At 35.1% G+C, this 20,124-nt stretch overlaps 1 protein-coding gene across 1 annotated transcript; it reads left to right on the top strand.

The window, feature by feature from the left end:
- Nucleotides 1-3,935: 3,935 nt before the first annotated feature.
- Nucleotides 3,936-6,774, top strand: LOC114371355 (LOB domain-containing protein 20-like). The gene is made up of 2 exons (XM_028328822.1): nucleotides 3,936-4,507; nucleotides 6,303-6,774. Exons 1-2 carry the CDS (start codon nucleotides 4,115-4,117, stop codon nucleotides 6,624-6,626), a joined length of 717 nt encoding a protein of 238 aa, XP_028184623.1. The 5' UTR covers nucleotides 3,936-4,114; the 3' UTR covers nucleotides 6,627-6,774.
- Nucleotides 6,775-20,124: the final 13,350 nt, after the last annotated feature.

The raw sequence follows: 20,124 nt of genomic DNA on the forward strand, positions 1-20,124 counted from the left end.
TTGTATTTTAGGGCACCTAGACTAGTTTTTGTATTAGGGGTAGTTTTGTAATTTCACATGCACTAAGTGGATATTTGATGTGTGTGGTTGGAAATAAATTTAATTGAATTGGTAGAAGCCCAATCCAATTAAATTTTAGAGGGGGAGGTGAGCATTTGCTAACTACACCCCATTGCCACATCATATAGTCACACTTTGTGCATGTCCTTCATGCTTTTCATGCCTCATGACACCTAAGCACACTTAGTGGAGAATCTTGGAATTGATCTTGGATTAGTGGGCTGAACCATAACTAAAATTCACTAATCATAATTAGTGAAATTTTGGCTCCAAAGTTTGGCTCCACAAATTCAATTTCAAATTCAAGTGAAATTTGAATTTCCCTCCAATTTTGTGTGACACTTAGGCTATAAATAGAGGTCATGTGTGTGCATTTTTTTCAACTTTGATGATTTGAATATTAAACTTCAGATTTCAAAGCTCATTTAGAGCACAAAATTTCGTGCTCTTCTCTCCCTCTCCCTTCATTCATCTCATTCTTCCTCCAAGCTCTTATCCATGGCCTCCTATGGTGGTGAGCTTCTTCTAGACTCATCTTCCCCTTGAAGTGGCGTCTCCTCTCTCTCTCCCTTTCTCCATTCCGCTGCCATTCATCTTCCAAGAAGCAAAGGAATCCATTGATGAAGAAGATCCTAGGCCTACAAGCTCCAATGGAGCTTGCATCAATGTCTAATTTTAATATGAAAATATGTAGTGCAAACTAGCAGGAAAAATAAAATCTGAATTGTAAGAATTAAAAACAATAAATGCATATTTGATTTCTAATCACTATGTTTTCAAGTAATACTGTAGCATGCTTATGTTGGGGAAATACAACCTCACTTATGCAAGATCGAATTGACAAGGCATCTAAGTTCTATAAAGCAACTTCATTGCTATCATTAGAGCCATACTAATAGTCAACGTCTATGCAAGGTTGCACATTCCATGAAGCTAGAAAGTTAATTAGAGGCGAAAATAAAAAAGGGGACACAAACCTTCGATGACGACAAAGGTACACGACAGCGGGGCAACACGGGAGAGACATTCGACGACCAACGATTAATGAAGGGCACGATCTCAGTGAGGGCACGACGCATACAATGAGTAAGTGACGGCTGAAGAGAGTGAATGAAGGACTTAGTAGTGAGTGCCTTTGAGAAATGACCGTGCAAACCACGATGGTTTTTGGGTTTAAACCGTCTTTGTACAAAACCTCTAATTTACAAATTTGTCATTGCGTTGCTATTCTTATCCTACAAAGACAATTATTTAAGAATGTCGTTGATATCTTCCCTTTAATTATAAAAATGTTACCGTATTATATTTTAAGACAGTTTCTTAGAACCGTCTTAGAATATGCATAGTAAAAAACAACATTTTAATTTTAATAGTGTATGAATGATATCTAATTAGCAACTAAAATAAATAAAGTGTACAATATGCCAACGAGCCAACAATCCATACTGAGTATATCCGTATGACCGATTCAAGAGTCCATTCACGTTTCTTTTATAAATTATATTGTACACATATATAATAATGATGAATTGCACTTTTCAAGCACCACAAGAAAGGTGTATAACACTAAACTTCAAAGAGTTAATTTTAAACTACAAGGTACACTTTAGAGGAGTTTGATCAATTAAATAAAAAATTTATCGTCAATATTCGTTGTTACCAATTGTGCAGAGAAATCGATTTTATCATCCTATTTTTCAATAGTACATGAGAATTAAAATTATATGTTTTCAGTACTTTTAATTAAAAATGACACTTTAAAAAAATTATTTATTAATTTATTAGTTGCTTTCTTTCAAAATATATTTTTAAAAATGGCTTAGCGCAATTATTGTATGCTGATGCCATAAGCACGTTGTTTTGTTGAGGCTCTTAGCCTCTTTTCTGTTTTTTTATCATCCCCAATGATTAAAAAAAGTATTTTTAAAATTTAAGGACCATACCAGTAATTGATGTGAAATTTTAGGTAACTCGCCGGTGTAAAATAATATCTTTTTTAGCAACGGCTATTGCTATATTCACACCTTTTTTTTTATCTAATATACCCTCTACTTTTTTTTTTGTTTTTTTCTATCATAAATGCTCTCTATATTGAAATTACTTATTTTCCAAAATGATGTTTAAATTTTATCTATTGGAAAGTACATTCTGAAATACAAAATTTATGCATAATTTGGAACATACTTTTTAGAATACGAAAAAATTAGTTCCGAAAAGTACTTTCCAAAGTACTATTCAAATTTTTGTATTTCAAAAAGTACTTTCTAGAAGTAAAAAATTTAGACATTTGCAATATTTAATAAAAAAAAGACAAATTTCTTAATAAAGTAGCACACAAAGAAGACATTCGAATGTGTCTATATCCCACCACTTGAATTTTAGCTCTAACCAAATTACACAACACTTATAAATTATGTATAGAGATCCAAAACTTAATTTAAGCATTTTTCTTAGTTTGTGACAAGAGAATAAAACTATAAGATCATCAATAAAACCAAAAGAGTAAGCAAGAAAGGAAAGACTAATTAATGAAAAGTATCAAATTAGAGTAACAAATGGAGTGAAAGATAAGAAGAATTCTAATGAAAGAGAGGATGAATATTTCATTATCATGGAACAAGTGCATTGTTAGGGAAGAGGGGAGTGTATGGCCGTGTGAGCAAAAGAAGAGGGTTTAAAATAAGGGAAGTGTACTTAAAAAAAATGGAGGGTGAGCATAACAAGTGTCTTTGCTTTTTTTATTAGAACAAAATTTAGATTAAGCAGGCAAAGTTAAACTCAATGAGATTTGAAGAGAACTTAATAACATAGCAGTATTAAAAAAAATTGAGTGAGGATATCGGCCTTCCTCTCTCTCTCTCTTTATATATCCTTTACCATCTCATTGAATTTAGATAACTTAATCTTATTGAGAGCCATGATATTTCATATTACATAGAAAAAATTTTTATCAAATAAATCTCGCATGGATTAATTTTAGAATTCACTGATTATATTTGATCTTTGTGTCTTTTATTAAACAAATTTTTTATTAGCTAAAATTTATTAATAACTAAAAGTTGTGTGTATTCTATATTTTTTTTTTTTACTTAGTTTCTAATAATCATTAACCAATGATAGAAAATTCTCAAAAAGTTTGTTAGACTTACACTCAATATCTTAAGAACATTTAAATAATGAATCTCATATGCGATTTGTACTTAAAAGCATGGTTGTTAAAATCAAACCCGGTCGGGTACGTGGTTCGAATGGTCAAATGGAGAATCAATTGGTTGTTCAGTCCAAAAGAACCCAATCATTTAAGGATCAAAAATTTCATTGTGTCTTAAGAGGACATAGGACAGTCATTTGTTGTTATTATAAAAAAATATATATACAAATCTAGCTAATATTATATTTCTCTTAAATATTATTTAATTATTACCGATTCAATGGTTTAATGACAATTGAACCTTGAATCAATAAATATTTTAATATCACTTCAATTTTAAAAAGATTGCTTAAAAGTATGAAGTCTCACCCCACAACCCCTTCCCCAAACTCATTATCGGTGGCTTACAATGTCCCTTATTAATTAATATTTTATTGATTATAAGATAAAAAGAATAAATTAAAGAAATTAATTGCAAAAAAGATGGTAACCTTGGATGAGTTTCCTCTAGCCACGAGAACCATGCATGTCTGGTTCTACCATCCCACACGCGAAGAGTAACAAAGGCTGCACAGTTCATGTGCTTTCCCCCACAAAGAACCTTTTCAAGTTTCACATAACCACTCTTTCATCACTATCTCAATATTATATACATACAATATAACAAGCATGCCAACGGCAACAACAATTTCATCACATGCACGTGCTCCCTCACATTCTTCCTCACCAACCTTAAACGTTTTCTTTTTCAAACAACAAAAACCTCACCACACTCACCTTGGCAACCAACTCACAAAACTAACGTGCACTGCCCACAACACCCCATAAAAGCATCAACACCACCCCTTTCCCTTTTACTCTATAACATCATAATTAATACTCCAATGTTAATTAATTGTTAGCATGGCCGAGTCACAAGGTGGTAGTGGCGGTGACGACGGCGCTTCTGGAAGCAGGCGTAGAGGCTCTACTTCCAGGCGTGCCATGGCAGCACAAACACAAGATGAAGCAATGGTGGAATCTTCACCCACAACACCATGTGGGGCTTGCAAGTTCTTGAGGAGGAGGTGCGTTGAGGGGTGCATCTTTGCACCCCACTTTGGTACTGACCAGGGTGCAGCCAAGTTTGCAGCTGTGCACAAGGTGTTTGGTGCTAGCAATGTGTCAAAGCTCTTGTCCAACATTCCGGTGAACCGCCGCAATGAAGCATCGACAACAATATCATATGAGGCGCAGGCAAGGTTGTCTGATCCAGTTTATGGTTGTGTCTCCACCATCCTTGCTCTGCAACAGCAGGTATTTTTTTTCTAAAAAAAAAATTATATATGCATTTTTTTTTATTTTTATCTATCACTAAACAATTAGACTAGAAAAAAATTATCTCTCAAATTAAAAATAACATTTTATAACGCAAAAATGATAAATTAAAAGAAAATGTTATAAAAACAGAATTTAACAGGCATGTATGCCAATTGATAAAAAAATCATCTAAAATAATCATTATAAAAGATAAAAATTATCATATAAAATAATCTCTGATGGGATGATATTATAAAATATTTTGACAATTTATACCTCGGCATATATTATTAGAAGTGTAAAAGCTTTTATATTAATCAGATGTTACAGTTAATATAATTTTAAAATTAGTTATTGTAAAAATAAATAAATTTACAAATTATCATAAATGATAATTTATGATTGTATTACAATATAAAATTATTTTATACAATTAACTTATAGTCAATTTTCTTATATTATATAGAATGTTATTTCTTCTTGGTGAAAGAATTCATAGATATAGTAGGACTGAACAAATATTATTAATTTTTGTGAGAAGAAATTCTCTCAGGTGACATTTTGGTAATGTAAAATTACAACTTTTAATTAAAAATAAGAGAGAGAAAATTTAAATAATAAAAGAATGAGCACACATGATGTTTTGATGGTGAAGATTTTTACATGAGAAAATCCAAGTGGAAATCTCCTATGAGAGGAATCCACTCCTTTTTGTATTCTGTAACAGGATAACTCATCGTGATTTCCGCTTCAGTTTAATTTCATGAATGTCACATAAAATTCATTGTGGCTTTCCTCAAATATTATTCTTACTACTAAATAGGTTTGTTTTTTTGTTAACAATATATAAGTTTTTTCAATCAAAAGTACATAGGGAATACAATAAAAATGAAAAGATATATAAATTCCATGCTAAGTATAATTCTTTCTGCTTTAATATGATATATATGCATTAAATTATTAATATATCTTCTTTACCAAGTTGTGAATAGGGCCTTTGAAGGAACGTTTCTTTAGTACCTTAATTAAAGGGTTGATCAAGATCATGTTATTCATGTTTGATTTTTAAAATGGATAAGCAAGTGTATGTAGCAGGTGGATCGCAAATGATTTTATGCATGCTCATACATCCTAAATAAGTCCAAAGATACAAAATGGGGTGCTATATATTTTGTAATTTGTATGTCTAGAATTACTCTAAATTTTATTATCTGACAATACTACTTTAAATTTATTTCCAGCGAAAATAGAACAAAAGGGAAAAAATTTAAGAAAACAAAAGCTATCATATCAAGAATTTGTGTATGTATATTTGAAGAAGAAAAATCTATTAATATTTTTATTTTTATTACAAAAAATTACATTGATTTTGTTTTATTTTCTAGTTTTAAAAAGTTCATATAGTGTTTTCTCTTGCAAACTTTTTGATACCAAAAAATAAAGTGAAAATAAGGAGATATTTTTTTAATTAGAAGTAAAAATTAAACAAAAAATATTTTCTTAAATAAATAATCTTACTGTAACCAATGGTATAACTCAATTGACAACACATACTAAACTTGTGGAGAAGAGTTTAATTCTAAACAACTATCTTAGAGAAAGATGAAGAGTTTTAAGTGTGATATAATTAAGTCTTAGGATCCATGATAAATTTCATGGCTAGCTCAATGATCAAATTTGTGGAAATACTTGAGATTCTATCGGGAGTTAAAGGTTCTAATTAATGTGCTTAAAAAATTAAATAATCCTTAATTTTTCATCTATGAAATTGCTCATTTTTTATCCAATTCAGGTGGCAACTTTGCAAGCAGAGCTAGCTATGTTGCAAACTCAGCTCATGAATAGTAGGTTTGCCTATGCAAGTGCATTTCAGACCACACAACTACAACAACCAAATATGAATACAGGAGCATTGCAACCAGCATATTCCAACAATTCATGTGCTTCCACCAACCTTCTAAACTTGAGCACCTTCAACAATAACCCTAGCTTTGTCCTTGAAATGGACACAGCACCCTCCTCAAGTTTGGAGCCTCTTCAACTCACGAGGTTGTCCCAATGTAAGGAAGAGGATGAAGAAGAAAACAAGACTCAGAAAGCCTTTAACCACCGTTAATGAGTTGCCCTTTGTGTTTATTTTGTTACTGGTACTTTTTAATGGCTTCGACTTCATATATATAATCAAATATTGTCGTCCATAATTGATGTAATGTATCTCATGACAATGCTATATATATTTAATTTGCATGAAGAATCTTGTCATACCCTTTGCTTCTCTTTTTTTGAATGGAGAAAAATTGGTATGATGTCTTTGTGGAGGATATATAACATGTGGACCCTTCCAAATTTCAACTTATTTATTTAAGGAAGAAAACGGCTTGTAACTTACTTTTTTTTAACTCTTCCAGATTTGTCTTCACTCGCTAAGCGAGCTGATGTCTCGCTTAGCCGATGTTGCTCGCTAAGTGCATATGTCTCGCTTAGCGAGACATCAGCTGCTGCAACCTTCTTATGCTTCATCTTTTCACCTGAAACTGAATTTGAAAACACATTAATTCATAATGCAGGGAATATCTACTGCATAAAAAAACTAAACATAAAAATATGTACAAACCTACAAAAAGAACTATAAATTAGGGAAAAGACAAATTTATAAAGCTTTTCAATACAAAAGTTAGTCGTAAATGACGACTAATAGTAGGCCATGGCAATATGATAGGAAAATCATCTATAATGGCCTAACTAATGAGATAACCCTCACCCACCTTGGAACAAAGTTTGTGTTGCATCCTCTAACACCTTCACAAGTGACCAAAGATAAACTAACTATGAAATATAAGAGGGATGAGGAAGAAAAACTAGAAAAACAAAAGAAAAAGAAGGATAGTAAGGCCTTATCTTCAAAGGCCAAGGGGAAGGAAAAAAAGGAAAAGGATTCCTCTAAGAAGATTGTTAAGAAGGAAAATCATTTTGCAACAAAAGGAGATATCAAAAGAGCACTCCTTCTTAAACAATCCTTCTACCTTCTCCTATCAAGGGAAACCTCCCTTAACACTGCCACAATTCCTACATTTGAGACCTTACCCCCAAAGGTCCAAGAAATTTTACATAAATTAGGTGATATATTTCCCAAAGAGATACCCCCTGGGCTACCTCCTCTTAGGGGAATAGAACACCAAATAGACTTGGTCCCAGGAGCAAGCCTTCCTAATAGGCAAGCCTATAGGACTAACCCTCGAGAGACTAAGGAGATAGAGTCTCAGGTTAAGGAATTGTTGGAGAAGGGCTGGGTCCAAGAGAGCCTAAGCCCTTGTGTTGTGCCAGTATTATTGGTGCCCAAAAAAGGTTGGTATGTGGAGAATATGTACAGATTGTAGGGCCATCAACAATTACTATAAAGTATAGGCACCTCATTCCTAGACTTGATGAGTTGCATGGTGCCAATATCTTTTCAAAAATTGATCTTAAAAGTGGTTATCAGTAAATCAGGATGAAAGAGGGTGATGAGGGGAAGACCTCTTTCATGACCAAGTTTGGTTTGTATGAATGGCTAGTGATGCCTTTTGGGCTCACTAATGCACCAAGCACCTTTATCAGGCTTATGCATCATGTCTTAAGGGATTTCATAGGTAGATTTGTAGTTGCTTATTTTGATGATATTTTAGTGTACAGTAGGAGCCTAGATGATCCCTTAGGACATCTAAGGCAAGTTCTTTCAGTTCTTAGGAAAAATACTCTCTATGCCAATATAGAGAAGTGTACCTTTTGTATAGATAATATAATTTTCTTAGGATTTGTAGTTGGTAGAAATGGGGTCCAAGTGGACCCTGAGAAAATCAAGGCCATCCAAGAATGGCCCACCCTAAAAAGTGTAGGAGATATTAGGAGCTTCCACTGGTTAGCAAGCTTCTATAGAAGGTTAGTTCCTAATTTCTCTACACTTGCCTCACCTCTCAATGAGCTGGTGAAGAAGAATGTGACATTCACTTGGGGTGAAAGAAAAGAGAAAGCATTTTCTTTGCTCAAAGAAAAGCTCACCAAGGCACCTATTCTAGCTCTTCCTGATTTTTCTAAAACTTTCGAGCTAGAATGTGATGCCTCTGGAGTGGGTGTGAGAGCTGTATTGTTGCAAGGTGGGCACCCTATTGCTTATTTTAGTGAAAAACTTCATGGTGCCACCCTCAAATACCCCACCTATTATAAAGAGCTTTATGCCTTAATAAGAGCCCTCCAAACTTGGGAACATTACTGTGAATAATGCAGGTTTTGATGATGCTAAAAAGAAATCACTTGATAATGATTGTCATCATCAAAAAGGGGGAGAATGTGAATGTATGAATACATGATTTTGTTGATGCTAAAGAATAATAAAACAAGGTTTCTTTCAAGATTAGTTCAACAAACATTCAAAGGTTAAGCATTGCTTCAAAATTAATTCAAGATCAAGCTTTTGCCTCAAAACAAAGTGTTTCTAAGAGATCAAGGCTCTGATAATCAATTACCAGGCAGTGTAATCGATTACCAGAAGACAGTTTTGAAAAACAACTTTTAAAAAGGGTTTTGAATTTGAATTTTGAATCATGTAATCGATTACCAACAACGACACTTCAGAAAACACTTTGAAAAGTCATGACCCTTCAAAATATAACTGTGTAATCGATTACCAGAAACCTATAATTGATTACCAGTGAAGAATTTCAGAAAAAACTTTTTGAAAAGACACATCTCTTCAAACCATTTTGAAAAGGCACGAAGGGCCTATATATATGTGTGTCTGACTTCGAAAAGCAAGAGATAAATATTCTAAGAGAACTTAATTGCCAAATGCTCTCTCAGCAACTCTTGGGCAAACACTTTCAAATCTATTGAAAATTCATCTAGGAACTTCAAATTGTATTATCATCTCTAAAAGAGAGAAATTCCTCTAGGAACTTCAATTTGTATCATCCACTCTAAATGAGAGAAATTTTTGTGTTCATTTCTCAACTTATTTCTAAGAGTTTTTGTTCAATACTTTCTCTTCCAAGAAAAGTTCATTGCTAAAAAACTTGTGTTATTCTTCTTCTTTATTCACTTCTCCCTTTGCCAAAAGAATAGAAGGACTAACCGCCTGAATTCTTCTGTGTCTCCCTTCTCTCTTTTCAAGAGAATTCAAAGGACTAACCGCCTGAGAATTCTTTTGATTTTTCCCTTCCCCTTAAACAAAAGATTTCAAAGGACTAACCACCTGAGATATCTTTTGTTTCCCCTTACAAAGATTCAAAGGACTAACCGCCTGAGAATTCTTTGTCCTAACACATTGGAGGGTACATCCTTTGTAACATAAGTAGAAGGTACATCTACTTGGGTTGTTGTACTGAGAACAAGAGAGGGTACATCTCTTGTGGATCAGTTCAAGTGGAGGGTACATCCACTTGGTTGTTCAAAGAGAACAAGGGAGGGTACATCCCTTGTGGATCTTTGGCTTATAAAGGATTTTACAAGGTTGAAAGAAATCTCAAGAACCGTTGGTTGCTTGGGGACTGGATGTAGGCACGGATTGTGGCCAAACTAGTATAAATCTTGTGTTTATCTTCTTCTTCCCTACACTCTTTAATTTCCACTATGTACTTTTAATTGCCACTTTTACTTTTGGTTAAGTTATTGTTTCTGTTCTTTACTTTCTTAACTTAGTAGTAAAAGCCTAGTTGAATCTAGTAACATTAAGAAGGATAAATTTTTTAATTAGTCAAGACACATTAATAATTAATTCAACCCCCCCCTTCTTAATTATTCCGAGGCCACTTGATCCAACAAATTATATTATAGACACATCAAAATGAATTCCACATCATGATAAGTTATCAAATTGGGGAGTGGTATTGGTGTTGTAAATGTAATGATTTAAAGAAAAAAAATGTTTTTTCATAGCGTTTTCTTTTTGACAAGTAATCGAATCATACAATGACATATGTACAAAAACAAAAGAGATGGAGTGTGAAAATTTTGCTAGGTTTCTAAGGAGAATTCGAAGAAGGAAGATGATCTACTTAGAAGCACAAGAAAATTTAAAAGGAAAGTCGATGAAGAGGAGATTACACAAGAACTCTCCTTACAAAGAAAAGTTGCTTTTAAGTGAAGGGACAATTCTGTTTTCTACCTTTGATGGTAGATATTATGGTAGCCTAGACAAGGAGATTCCACAACCATCTATATCTTTTCTGCCTTTGATGCTAGATATTATGGTATCCCAGACAAGGAGATTCCACGACCATCAATATCGAAGGAGGATAAGGAGAGATATCAGAAGGTTCCTATCTCTGACTAGGAATTTACTGATTAGTGTAAGTCTTGGAAGGGTTCTCTCATGATTACAATATTAGGCAAGATGATAGGCTTCTGTCACCTGGACGCAAAGTTGAAGCATGATTGGGCAAGGAAAGAGTCCATAAAAATTATTGATGTCCACGTAATTATTACCAAGTTTTGTTTACTTCAAATGAGGATTATAATCATGCGTTCATTAATGGACCATGGATGATTGTTGATCATTACATTATGGTTCAAAGATGGCAACCTTTCTTCTGGGCAAGTATAACAGTTGCCCTTGGTTTTTCTTTTAAATAAATAAATAAATAAAATAAGATTATGTCATTAGAACTCACTATATAAAGGAACTTTAACCCTGAGCAGCGTTGTAAAAACATTTATGTTCCTTTTTCTCTGACTCTCAAGAACACTAACAGAGCAACCAGAGGAGGAGCTCTAGAGAGCACCATAAATGTCACCATTACTAATAGAGAATGCTTGAGCGACTACCTTGAGGTAAGGGGTTACTCATGCTTGGGGATTAGAATGAACATGTGTAAGGTTTCCTAGAGGATCAATTTTTGGGTTATTTTGGGTTGTTTTATGAAATTCAATTATTTTTTTTATGTTTTTAATCATGGATTAACTATGTTTGACAGACCAATTGGTGTCCCGATGCAAATTTATGTGAAATTGATGTGTTCCTGTGTTGAGTGTGAACCCTAGAAATTGGGATTCTTTATAATTATCATAAAATTGTGTGGCAATGATATTTTTTTATACTTGATATATTGACCTTTCAATCTTGTTGATTTCTTTTTCTTCTTTTTAAAATTTTCGATACCGCACTGTATACACGTACTCGTATTGACGCTTTTATTTCACAAGCTTTATTTTTTTCTTCCGTGTACGTGACTTCTCATCATGAAATGCTTAGGTGCAGTGGTTATTAGATAATTGAATCGAATAAAGCTATTTGAAGGAATTGACTAAAGCTTTATTCACATTTGTAATTAGGCATTTACTGGATGTCCATGACTTCATTGAAATATGTTTAGGATATAGGTATACATGTTTTCCATGTAAATCAATATAAGTATATAAATTTTTGATTTGTTATATATGGATACTATATATTTATCTAATGATATGGTTGATATGATTGCTATTATTTTATATTAATAAATATATATAATACGTTTCTTTTATATATTTTATATGTATATATATATATATATATATATTATTAATTTTATTTTAATATTTTAATATATTTATGTTAATATTTTTAATGTTTACATTAATGTATTTAATATATAAATATATATGCTTACGTTAATGTTTGAATATATTTATGCTAATGTTTTTAGTACATTAACTACTTATATATATATATATATATATATATATATATATATATTAATGTTTAAAATACATTTAATTACTTACAAATATATTTAATGCATTTAATTATTTTTATGTACCTATATATACATATATAGTATTATATGTAATTTTATAGTGGTGTATTATATATATTTGATACATGCAAATATATTTATAAGTGTTGAAGTTAGATGTGTTTTATTATTATTATTATAAATGCTTATCTATTTGTTAAGTATATTTTGTAATTAGTTAAATTGTAGACATGGGATATGGTTATGAATAAGTGAGTGGTTAATATTTGATGTGATATTACTTGTGTTGTGAGTTGTGAATTATATAATAACCCGACTGGTGTTTATCTTGGAAAAAAATGTTTATGCGCGAAGTGTTAAAAAGAAAAGTGTAGGGTTCCAAGTTAGGAACCTGAAGTGTTAAATTGTAGCGCAATGTGTTAAATGTGTTTAAAACACAAGTGAGAGGTCATGGGTATTGTATAATTCATGAATAGTGTCTACATGCAAAAATTGTTTTAAGGGTTGGACCTGAATCAGGAAGGTGAGGCCCTAACGGATTCTTCGGAGTCTAGGCCTTGGGGGTAAAGACACTCGGTTTGAGTGCTCCTCTAAGCCTATATTGATCCCATATGGTTGGAGTATTCTCGCAAAACAGAGTGATCCTGACTGGTCACCTTATGATTTTACTTAGTGAGAGTGACCTGACATACCCATTGTATGGTGTGTCTTGTTATATACTCCTAAGCGCCCAATGTGGTTTTTCACTGACATGGTACCACATTGCATATAGGCTTGAATCTTAGTATAATTATTGCATAACGCCTGTGAATTGTTTATTATGAAATCAGTGAGTGTTGTTATGTCTTGACTCGAGTGTGTGATTCATGTGTAATGTGATTGGTGATTGAAATATGATTTTCAAAGGATAAAGTAGTGAAGTAACATGGATTGAATTAAGTTGAGTTATGTTATAAATAATTGTATAATGTATTTTGCTTTTTATGTTTTTGTTTATCTGTATTTTATTTAGAAATGTGATAACTCACTCACAGCGTGTGTTTGTGTTTGGGCTAATTGTCATTTTGTTTCAGGTGAGCCAACATATGATGAGTTCTATGCTGGAGATGGAGAGACTTAGCCTGTGACAGGGAAATGCTCTAATAAATGTGACATCAGGACATAGGGTTTTACTTCATATGTTATAATCCCATGAATGATATAGTTTTATTTTTTCTGCTTTAGTGTTTTTTTTTTCATTCAGAATGGACGACATTGTTTTTGAGCCGGGATAATTTTATCATTTATTCGAACAAGTTCTATTATGATTTCACTAAGTGAATGTGAACCTTTTACCCTTTTGAATTGTTTTTATTTAAATGTGTTTTAAAATTTTTACTTAATTCCGCATGGTTTTTTTTCCTTTTATTATTAGTTTATATTTGTGTGGGTAGAGGGTGTCACATTTAGTGGTATTGGAGCAGGTTGGACCTTTCAGCAATGTGTGTTATGAGCTTTCTATGTTTCCTTGTGTACTATGATGTATTGTGTGTTTTGTTTTGTTCTGTTCAAAGGTATACTCTATTGTGTTGGTATATTTCTCAAAGTTTTTGCTTCTTGCGTGAAATAGAAAGTAATGACTGAGAAATGAGTGGGAACGACTTCTTACTGAGGCCCTGAACAACTTGGCGCAAGTTATGGCCAATCAAGGAGGCGGTGGAGGAGCAACTGTGTACCATGGTTTAGATCGCTTCCAGAGGAATAACCCACCTACCTTCAAGGAGGGTTATGATCCTGAAGGTGCTAAGGCTTGGCTGAGGGAGATTGAGAAGATCTTCCGGGTGATGGAGTGTCAAGACTGTTGGATCGAGTGGCCTCGGAATAATTAAGAAGGGGGGGTTGAATTAATTATTCCTAAACCTTTACTAATTAAAAAATTACTCTTCTAAGGCTTTTACTAAATTGTTAAGAGAATGAGGAGTAGAAGAGAAACTTAACAGGAAGTAAAAGCGGAAATTAAATGCACAACGGAAAGTAAAAGAGTAGGGAAGAAGGAGACAAACACACAAGAGTTTTTATACTGGTTCGGCAACAACCCGTGCCTACATTCAGTCCCCAAGCGACCTACGGTCCTTGAGATTTCTTTCAACCTTGTAAAAATCCTTTTACAAGCAAAGATCCACAAGGGATGTACCCTCCCTTGTTCTCTTTGAACCTAGTGGATGTACCCTCCACTAGAACTGATCCACAAGATATGTACCCTCTCTTGTTCTCAGTCAAACCCAAGTAGATGTACCCTCTACTTGTACCACAAAGGATGTACCCTCCAATGTGTTAAGACAAGGATCTCAGGCGGTTAAACCTTTGATACTTTGTGAAAAGGGATACAAAAGAATTCTCAGGCGGTTAGTCCTTTGAACACTTTTGTATAAGGGAAAGGGAAGAATCAAAAGAATTCTCAGACTGTGTCGGAAAAAGTGTGTTAAGACAAAGATCTTAGGCCACCAACGTTTATTTGAGGAAAATGTCGGAAAACCCGGAAAAGACGTGATCTACGAACTTTTAAGTGAAAGGTTTAGGAGTTGTATTTACGCACGGGGAAGGTATTAGCACCCCACACGTTCGTCACAAGAGACGGTAGCCTTTAATCAAATGTGCAAATATGACTTCAATTTATATTCTTTTCCCTTTTTACGTTCTTATGTCTTTTTTATGCCTTTTTATGTTTTTATCTTTTTGTGGTCGACAAGGGCGTTTCCCTTTGCTCCTACGTATTCCTCAATTGTGATGAGAAAATCAGACCTACGTAGTTCTTTTGTGAACAAAGCATTTTGGTTAAGTTATTTTTTATCCTTTTTTGCAAGATATGTTTTTATTGAATGAAAGGTCATTTAAGGCATTGGACCATTAGACAATCTTTCGATTCTTTTGAAAAGTGAGAAAACATTAAGGCATTGGACCATTAATGATTTCCTTATTTTTGAAAGAGGTAACGAAGTTACATATTGATTTTAGGTTTTTTAGAAATCTACACTTAACCAATAAAAGCGGAAAAGACCATTTCAAGGCGTTGGACCTTTGAAAATGGCTTTTTTAGGTGATGACAAAAGTTTGGTTTATGAACTGATTTTAGCCTTAGTTTCACTTTGGTTATTAGCCGATTCGATTTAAGAAAGAGAAATCCCAAAGAAAAATGTCCGATTGATTTTTTTTATTTATTTTACTAAAAGATATTTTTTTATTATTATATTATTATTTTACCTTTTTTTGGTTTCCAACGTGGTTACGGCATGACCGAACGGTCGGATTTCATTTTAACAGAAATCAACGGATGTTACAATTCCAATGATCGGTGGAAATTTATTTTATTTTTTGATTAGGCGAGAAAATGACTTAAGTAAATGACTAAAGCACGTCAAAAAGGGGTACGAAAACTAAATGAAATGAAAATAAAAGCACGTGAAACAAATGAGGACCACTAAGGGTTCATAGAATAAATTGAAAAGTTCAATTTCGGGAACTTACCGGTTGAAGACCGAAGAACGGCGAAGAATGAACGAAGAACGTCAAAGAACGGTTGAAAATCTTCGCGAAATCACCCACGGAAACGTTACGGAAGCGCCTCGGCTTGGATTTTCTTCACGGAAACAAATTTTCTCACTAATTTTAAGTGAATCTTAGATACCAGGAGGGTTGAACATTTTTGTTCTTCCCTCCTTCCCCTATTTATAGGAAAAGGAAGGAGATGCTTGCCATCCAGCTCGCCCAGGCGAGCTAGGTTGCTTCCTCCAGAAGCAACCGCCTTCTGGAGGAACATCCTGGAAGGCTCAAGTGTGCCTGGTTGCTATTTGAACCCCCATTTTTACTAAATACACCCCCTGCCTTTTTTGGTGATTCTTTTTCCGTAAAGTTATGGAAACTTACGAATTTCGTAACGATACTTGTTTTCTTTCCGTAATGTTGCAGAACCTTACGGATTACGTAATCATCCCTTTTTTGCCTTCCGGAACGTTACGAAACTTTACGGATTGCGCACTAACACTTCCTTTTAATTTCCGGCATGTCACGGAACTTCACGGATTGTGCTACAACACTTTTTTTTTTTGGCTTCCGGCATGTCTCGGAACTTCACAAATTGCCTAACGATGGGTGCCAAATACCTCGAAGTGGTCAAACGAGGGTCGCATCCCAACAACGGATGGTCTCCGGACGAAATTAGGGTATGACAATTTCCCCTCTTCACTTGTCTTTTATTGGAGATAAAAGGGAAGTAAAGATAAGACACTAATTTCGTTCGAGCGAAACACCATTCGGCCAGTGAACCTCCCTGCCAGCAGAACCTGCAAAAATTTGAAAATGATCAGTACCGACACATCATCCTGATACTGTCAAAATTGTTCCTCTTGGTTGATACAAGACTCAGAATGACCATAATTTGTCTCTGCGTTTTGTTGGACCCGATCGAGCCTGGACGGCGAGACACAAAATGACCATAATTTGTCTCTGCGTTCCACCGGACACGATCGCCTCTGGATGGCGAAAAGGTGCGCGGAATGACCATAGTTTGTCTCCGCCCACCTTTCGACTTACTGTCCCCGAATGACAAAGGGCGCAGAATCTGTCCCTGCGCATTTATCACTCGACTTGCGAAATCTGAATGACAAAGGGCGCAACATCTGTCTCTGCGCGTTTACCACCCAACTTGCTGTTCCTGAATGATAAAGGGCGTAGAATTTGTCTATGCGCGTTTATCACCCAATTTGCGAAATCTGAATGGCAAAGGGCACAGAATTTGTCTATGCGTGTTTACCACTCAACTCACTGCTCCTGAAAGATAAAGGGCGCAAAATCTGTCTCTGCGCGTTTACCACCCAACTTATTGTTCCTAAATGATAAAGGGCACAAAATTCTATCTCTGTGCATTTACCACCCAACTTGTTGTTCTTGAATGATAAAGGACGCATAATTCGTCTATGCGCGTTTATCACCCAATTTGCGAAATCTGAATGGCAAAGGGCGCAGAATTTGTCTATGCGCGTTTACCACTCGACTCGCTGCTCCTGAATGATAAAGGGCGCAGAATCTGTCTCTGCGCGTTTACCACCCAGCTTGTTGTTCCTGAATGATAAAGGGCGCAAAATTCGTCTATGCGCGTTTATCACCCAATTTGCGAAATCTGAATGGCAAAGGGCGCGAATTCTTCTATGTGCGTTTACCACTCGACTTGTTGTTCCTGAATGATAAAGGGCGTAGAATTTTGTCTCTGCGTGTTTACCACCCAACTTGTTGTTCCTGAATGATAAAGGGCGTAGAATTCTATCTCTGCGCATTTACCACCCAACTTGTTGTTCCTGAATGATAAAGGGCGCAAAATTCGTCTATGCGCGTTTCCCACTCGACTCGCTGCTCCTGAATGATAAAGGGTGCAGAATCTGTCTCTGCGTGTTTACCATCCTACTTGTTGTTCCTGAATGATAAATGGTGCAGAATTCGTCTATGCGCGTTTATCACCCAATTTGCGAAATCTGAATGGCAAAGGGCGCAAAATTTGTCTATGCGCGTTTACCACTCGACTCGCTGCTCCTGAATGATAAAGGGCGCAAAATTCGTCTATGCTCGTTTATCACTCATCGAGTGTGCGGATGACCGTAATCTGTCTCCGCATGTCATCGGGCCCATCGCCTCTGGATGACAAAAGGCGTAGAAGACGCTGTTAGTCTTTGCGTGCTATCATGCTTCGAGTCTTAGAGATAGCAAAAGAAAGTTTTAAAAGTGCGGATAACCACTTGGGTATCTCTGCATGTCACGTGACTCCAAGGTCAGTATGATAGAAATTGTCTGCGCGGAAGATGACGTAAATCTCCACGTGTCAACGGGCTTATTGGCCGCGATTGACAAAGGGTGCAGAAGACGACGTTAGTCTCTGCGTGCTATCATGCTTTGAGTCTTAGAGATAGCAAAAGAAAGTTTAAACGGATAACTACTCAGGTATCTCCGCATGTCACGTGACTCCAAGGTCAGTATGACATAAATTGTCTGCGCGGAAGATGACGTAAATCTCCGCGTGTTAACGGGCTTGTTGGCCACGATTGACAAAGGGTGCAGAAGACGACGTTAGTCTCTGCGTGCTATCATGCTTTGAGTCTAAGAGATAGCAAAAGAAAGTTTAAACGGATAACGACTCGGGTATCTCCGCATGTCACGTGACTCCAAGGCCAGTATGACAGAAATTGTTTGCGCGAAAGATGACGTAAATCTCCGCGTGTCAACGGGCTTGTTGGTCGCGATTGATAAAGGGTGTAGAAGACGACATTAGTCTCTGCGTGCTATCATGCTTTGAGTCTTAGAGATAGCAAAAGAAAGTTTAAACGGATAACCACTCAGGTATCTCCGCATGTCAAGTGACTCCAAGGTCAGTATGACAGAAATTGTGGGGCGGCCGACAAAAGCGAGGCTCTTACTCCTACGTATCCTCAATGAGGAACTCAGACCTACGTAGTTCTGGACAACTTGTGAGACTAAAAATAGTCTCGGTGTTTTCTTCACTAAAATGCGAGCATGCTTTAGTAAAGAGACAAAACTTCCAACTGATCCGAGCAACATATTTTTTGGATGAAAAACAATGTGTCTACCGGGGAAGGAGAGTATACTAATGAAATCTTCTCATAACCATAAATGTGATTTTGGATGTTAGCATTTTGCTTCTAAATGAGCATTTAGAGGAAACACTGGGTTCAACAAAAATAGAAGAAAATCACTCAAAGTGTATCAATCTCACACAGGTAAGTGTTTCATCCTAATTTCGAACCATAGATATGCCATGACTTGATCTTGCAAATCATTTCCTATCAAATCAAAGATTACATGTGTGATCATGGATCAGTAGGACTTTTTCTTGGGAATGGTGTTTTTTTTGTTGGAATTTTGGCTTTGAATGGTTTTGGCCTTTTCCTTTTCTGTTTTTGTTTAGTGCGGGGCAAAAAAGTCACTGACACACAGGATTTTGGTTGGTAATCAAAGGGAGAGGGCCACTTCAGGTCGTGGTTTCCATTCTTTTTTTGTTGTTTTCTTGGTCACAAATCTGTATTGTTCAGATATTGTCTGGTCCAAAGACCTTTTTGTATATTTCTTCTATTTTCTTTTGATCTTTGATCGGGAATTTTTTGCCTTCTCCCACTCTTCGATCTGGAATTTTCTCTTTTTGTTTTCTCCCGCTCTTTTGATTGGGAAGTTCCTTTCTTTTTTGTTTTCTTCTGAGGGCAAGGTTTATGTTGAGTTGGGACTTTGGCTCAAGGCTTGTAGAACGGATGGACATGATACATGTCAGGGTGTTGGTCTGGTTCAAGGATAAAAGGGGATGTCCCACATTATTTCCATGACACAAATGCAACAATGATGATTTGGAAATTTTATGTAAAACTATTCATGCATGCACCTATGTGGACACTCAAGTGTCGAAAACTTTTTGGTCATGTGATGCTAGGGCTCATAATTCATTTTCTCTATTTTAGTCAACCCAGTGTTTCCAAAATATGTTCTTTTATCAATTTGTGCATTCATCCTAGTCTATTTTTGGGTGTTCAGGAAAATTTTCACAACATTCACCCTTCAGGTGTATACACATTTTCTTTCAAAAACTGGTTATGATCTGTGAATTTTTTTTTTCAAAGAAAAGCTGGAAGTTATCTCTTCTCTAAAGCATGTTGGCTTTTCAGCTGAAAGATATATTTTTGGTTCTTGTATGTTTTTGTTTTTTTCTTTTCATGAGGTATTTTGCTACCTAAACAAGTGTATATTTTTGTGAGGTATTTTTGCTATATACATTCATATCCAAGGTATCTTGCTACCTAAACATACATATATATGTTTTGTGAGGTATTTTTGCTATATACATGCATATCCAAGGTATCTTGCTACCTAAACATA

Source organism: Glycine soja, chromosome 2 (assembly GCF_004193775.1).
Source record: "Glycine soja cultivar W05 chromosome 2, ASM419377v2, whole genome shotgun sequence".
In the NCBI taxonomy this organism is placed as follows: domain Eukaryota; kingdom Viridiplantae; phylum Streptophyta; class Magnoliopsida; order Fabales; family Fabaceae; genus Glycine; species Glycine soja.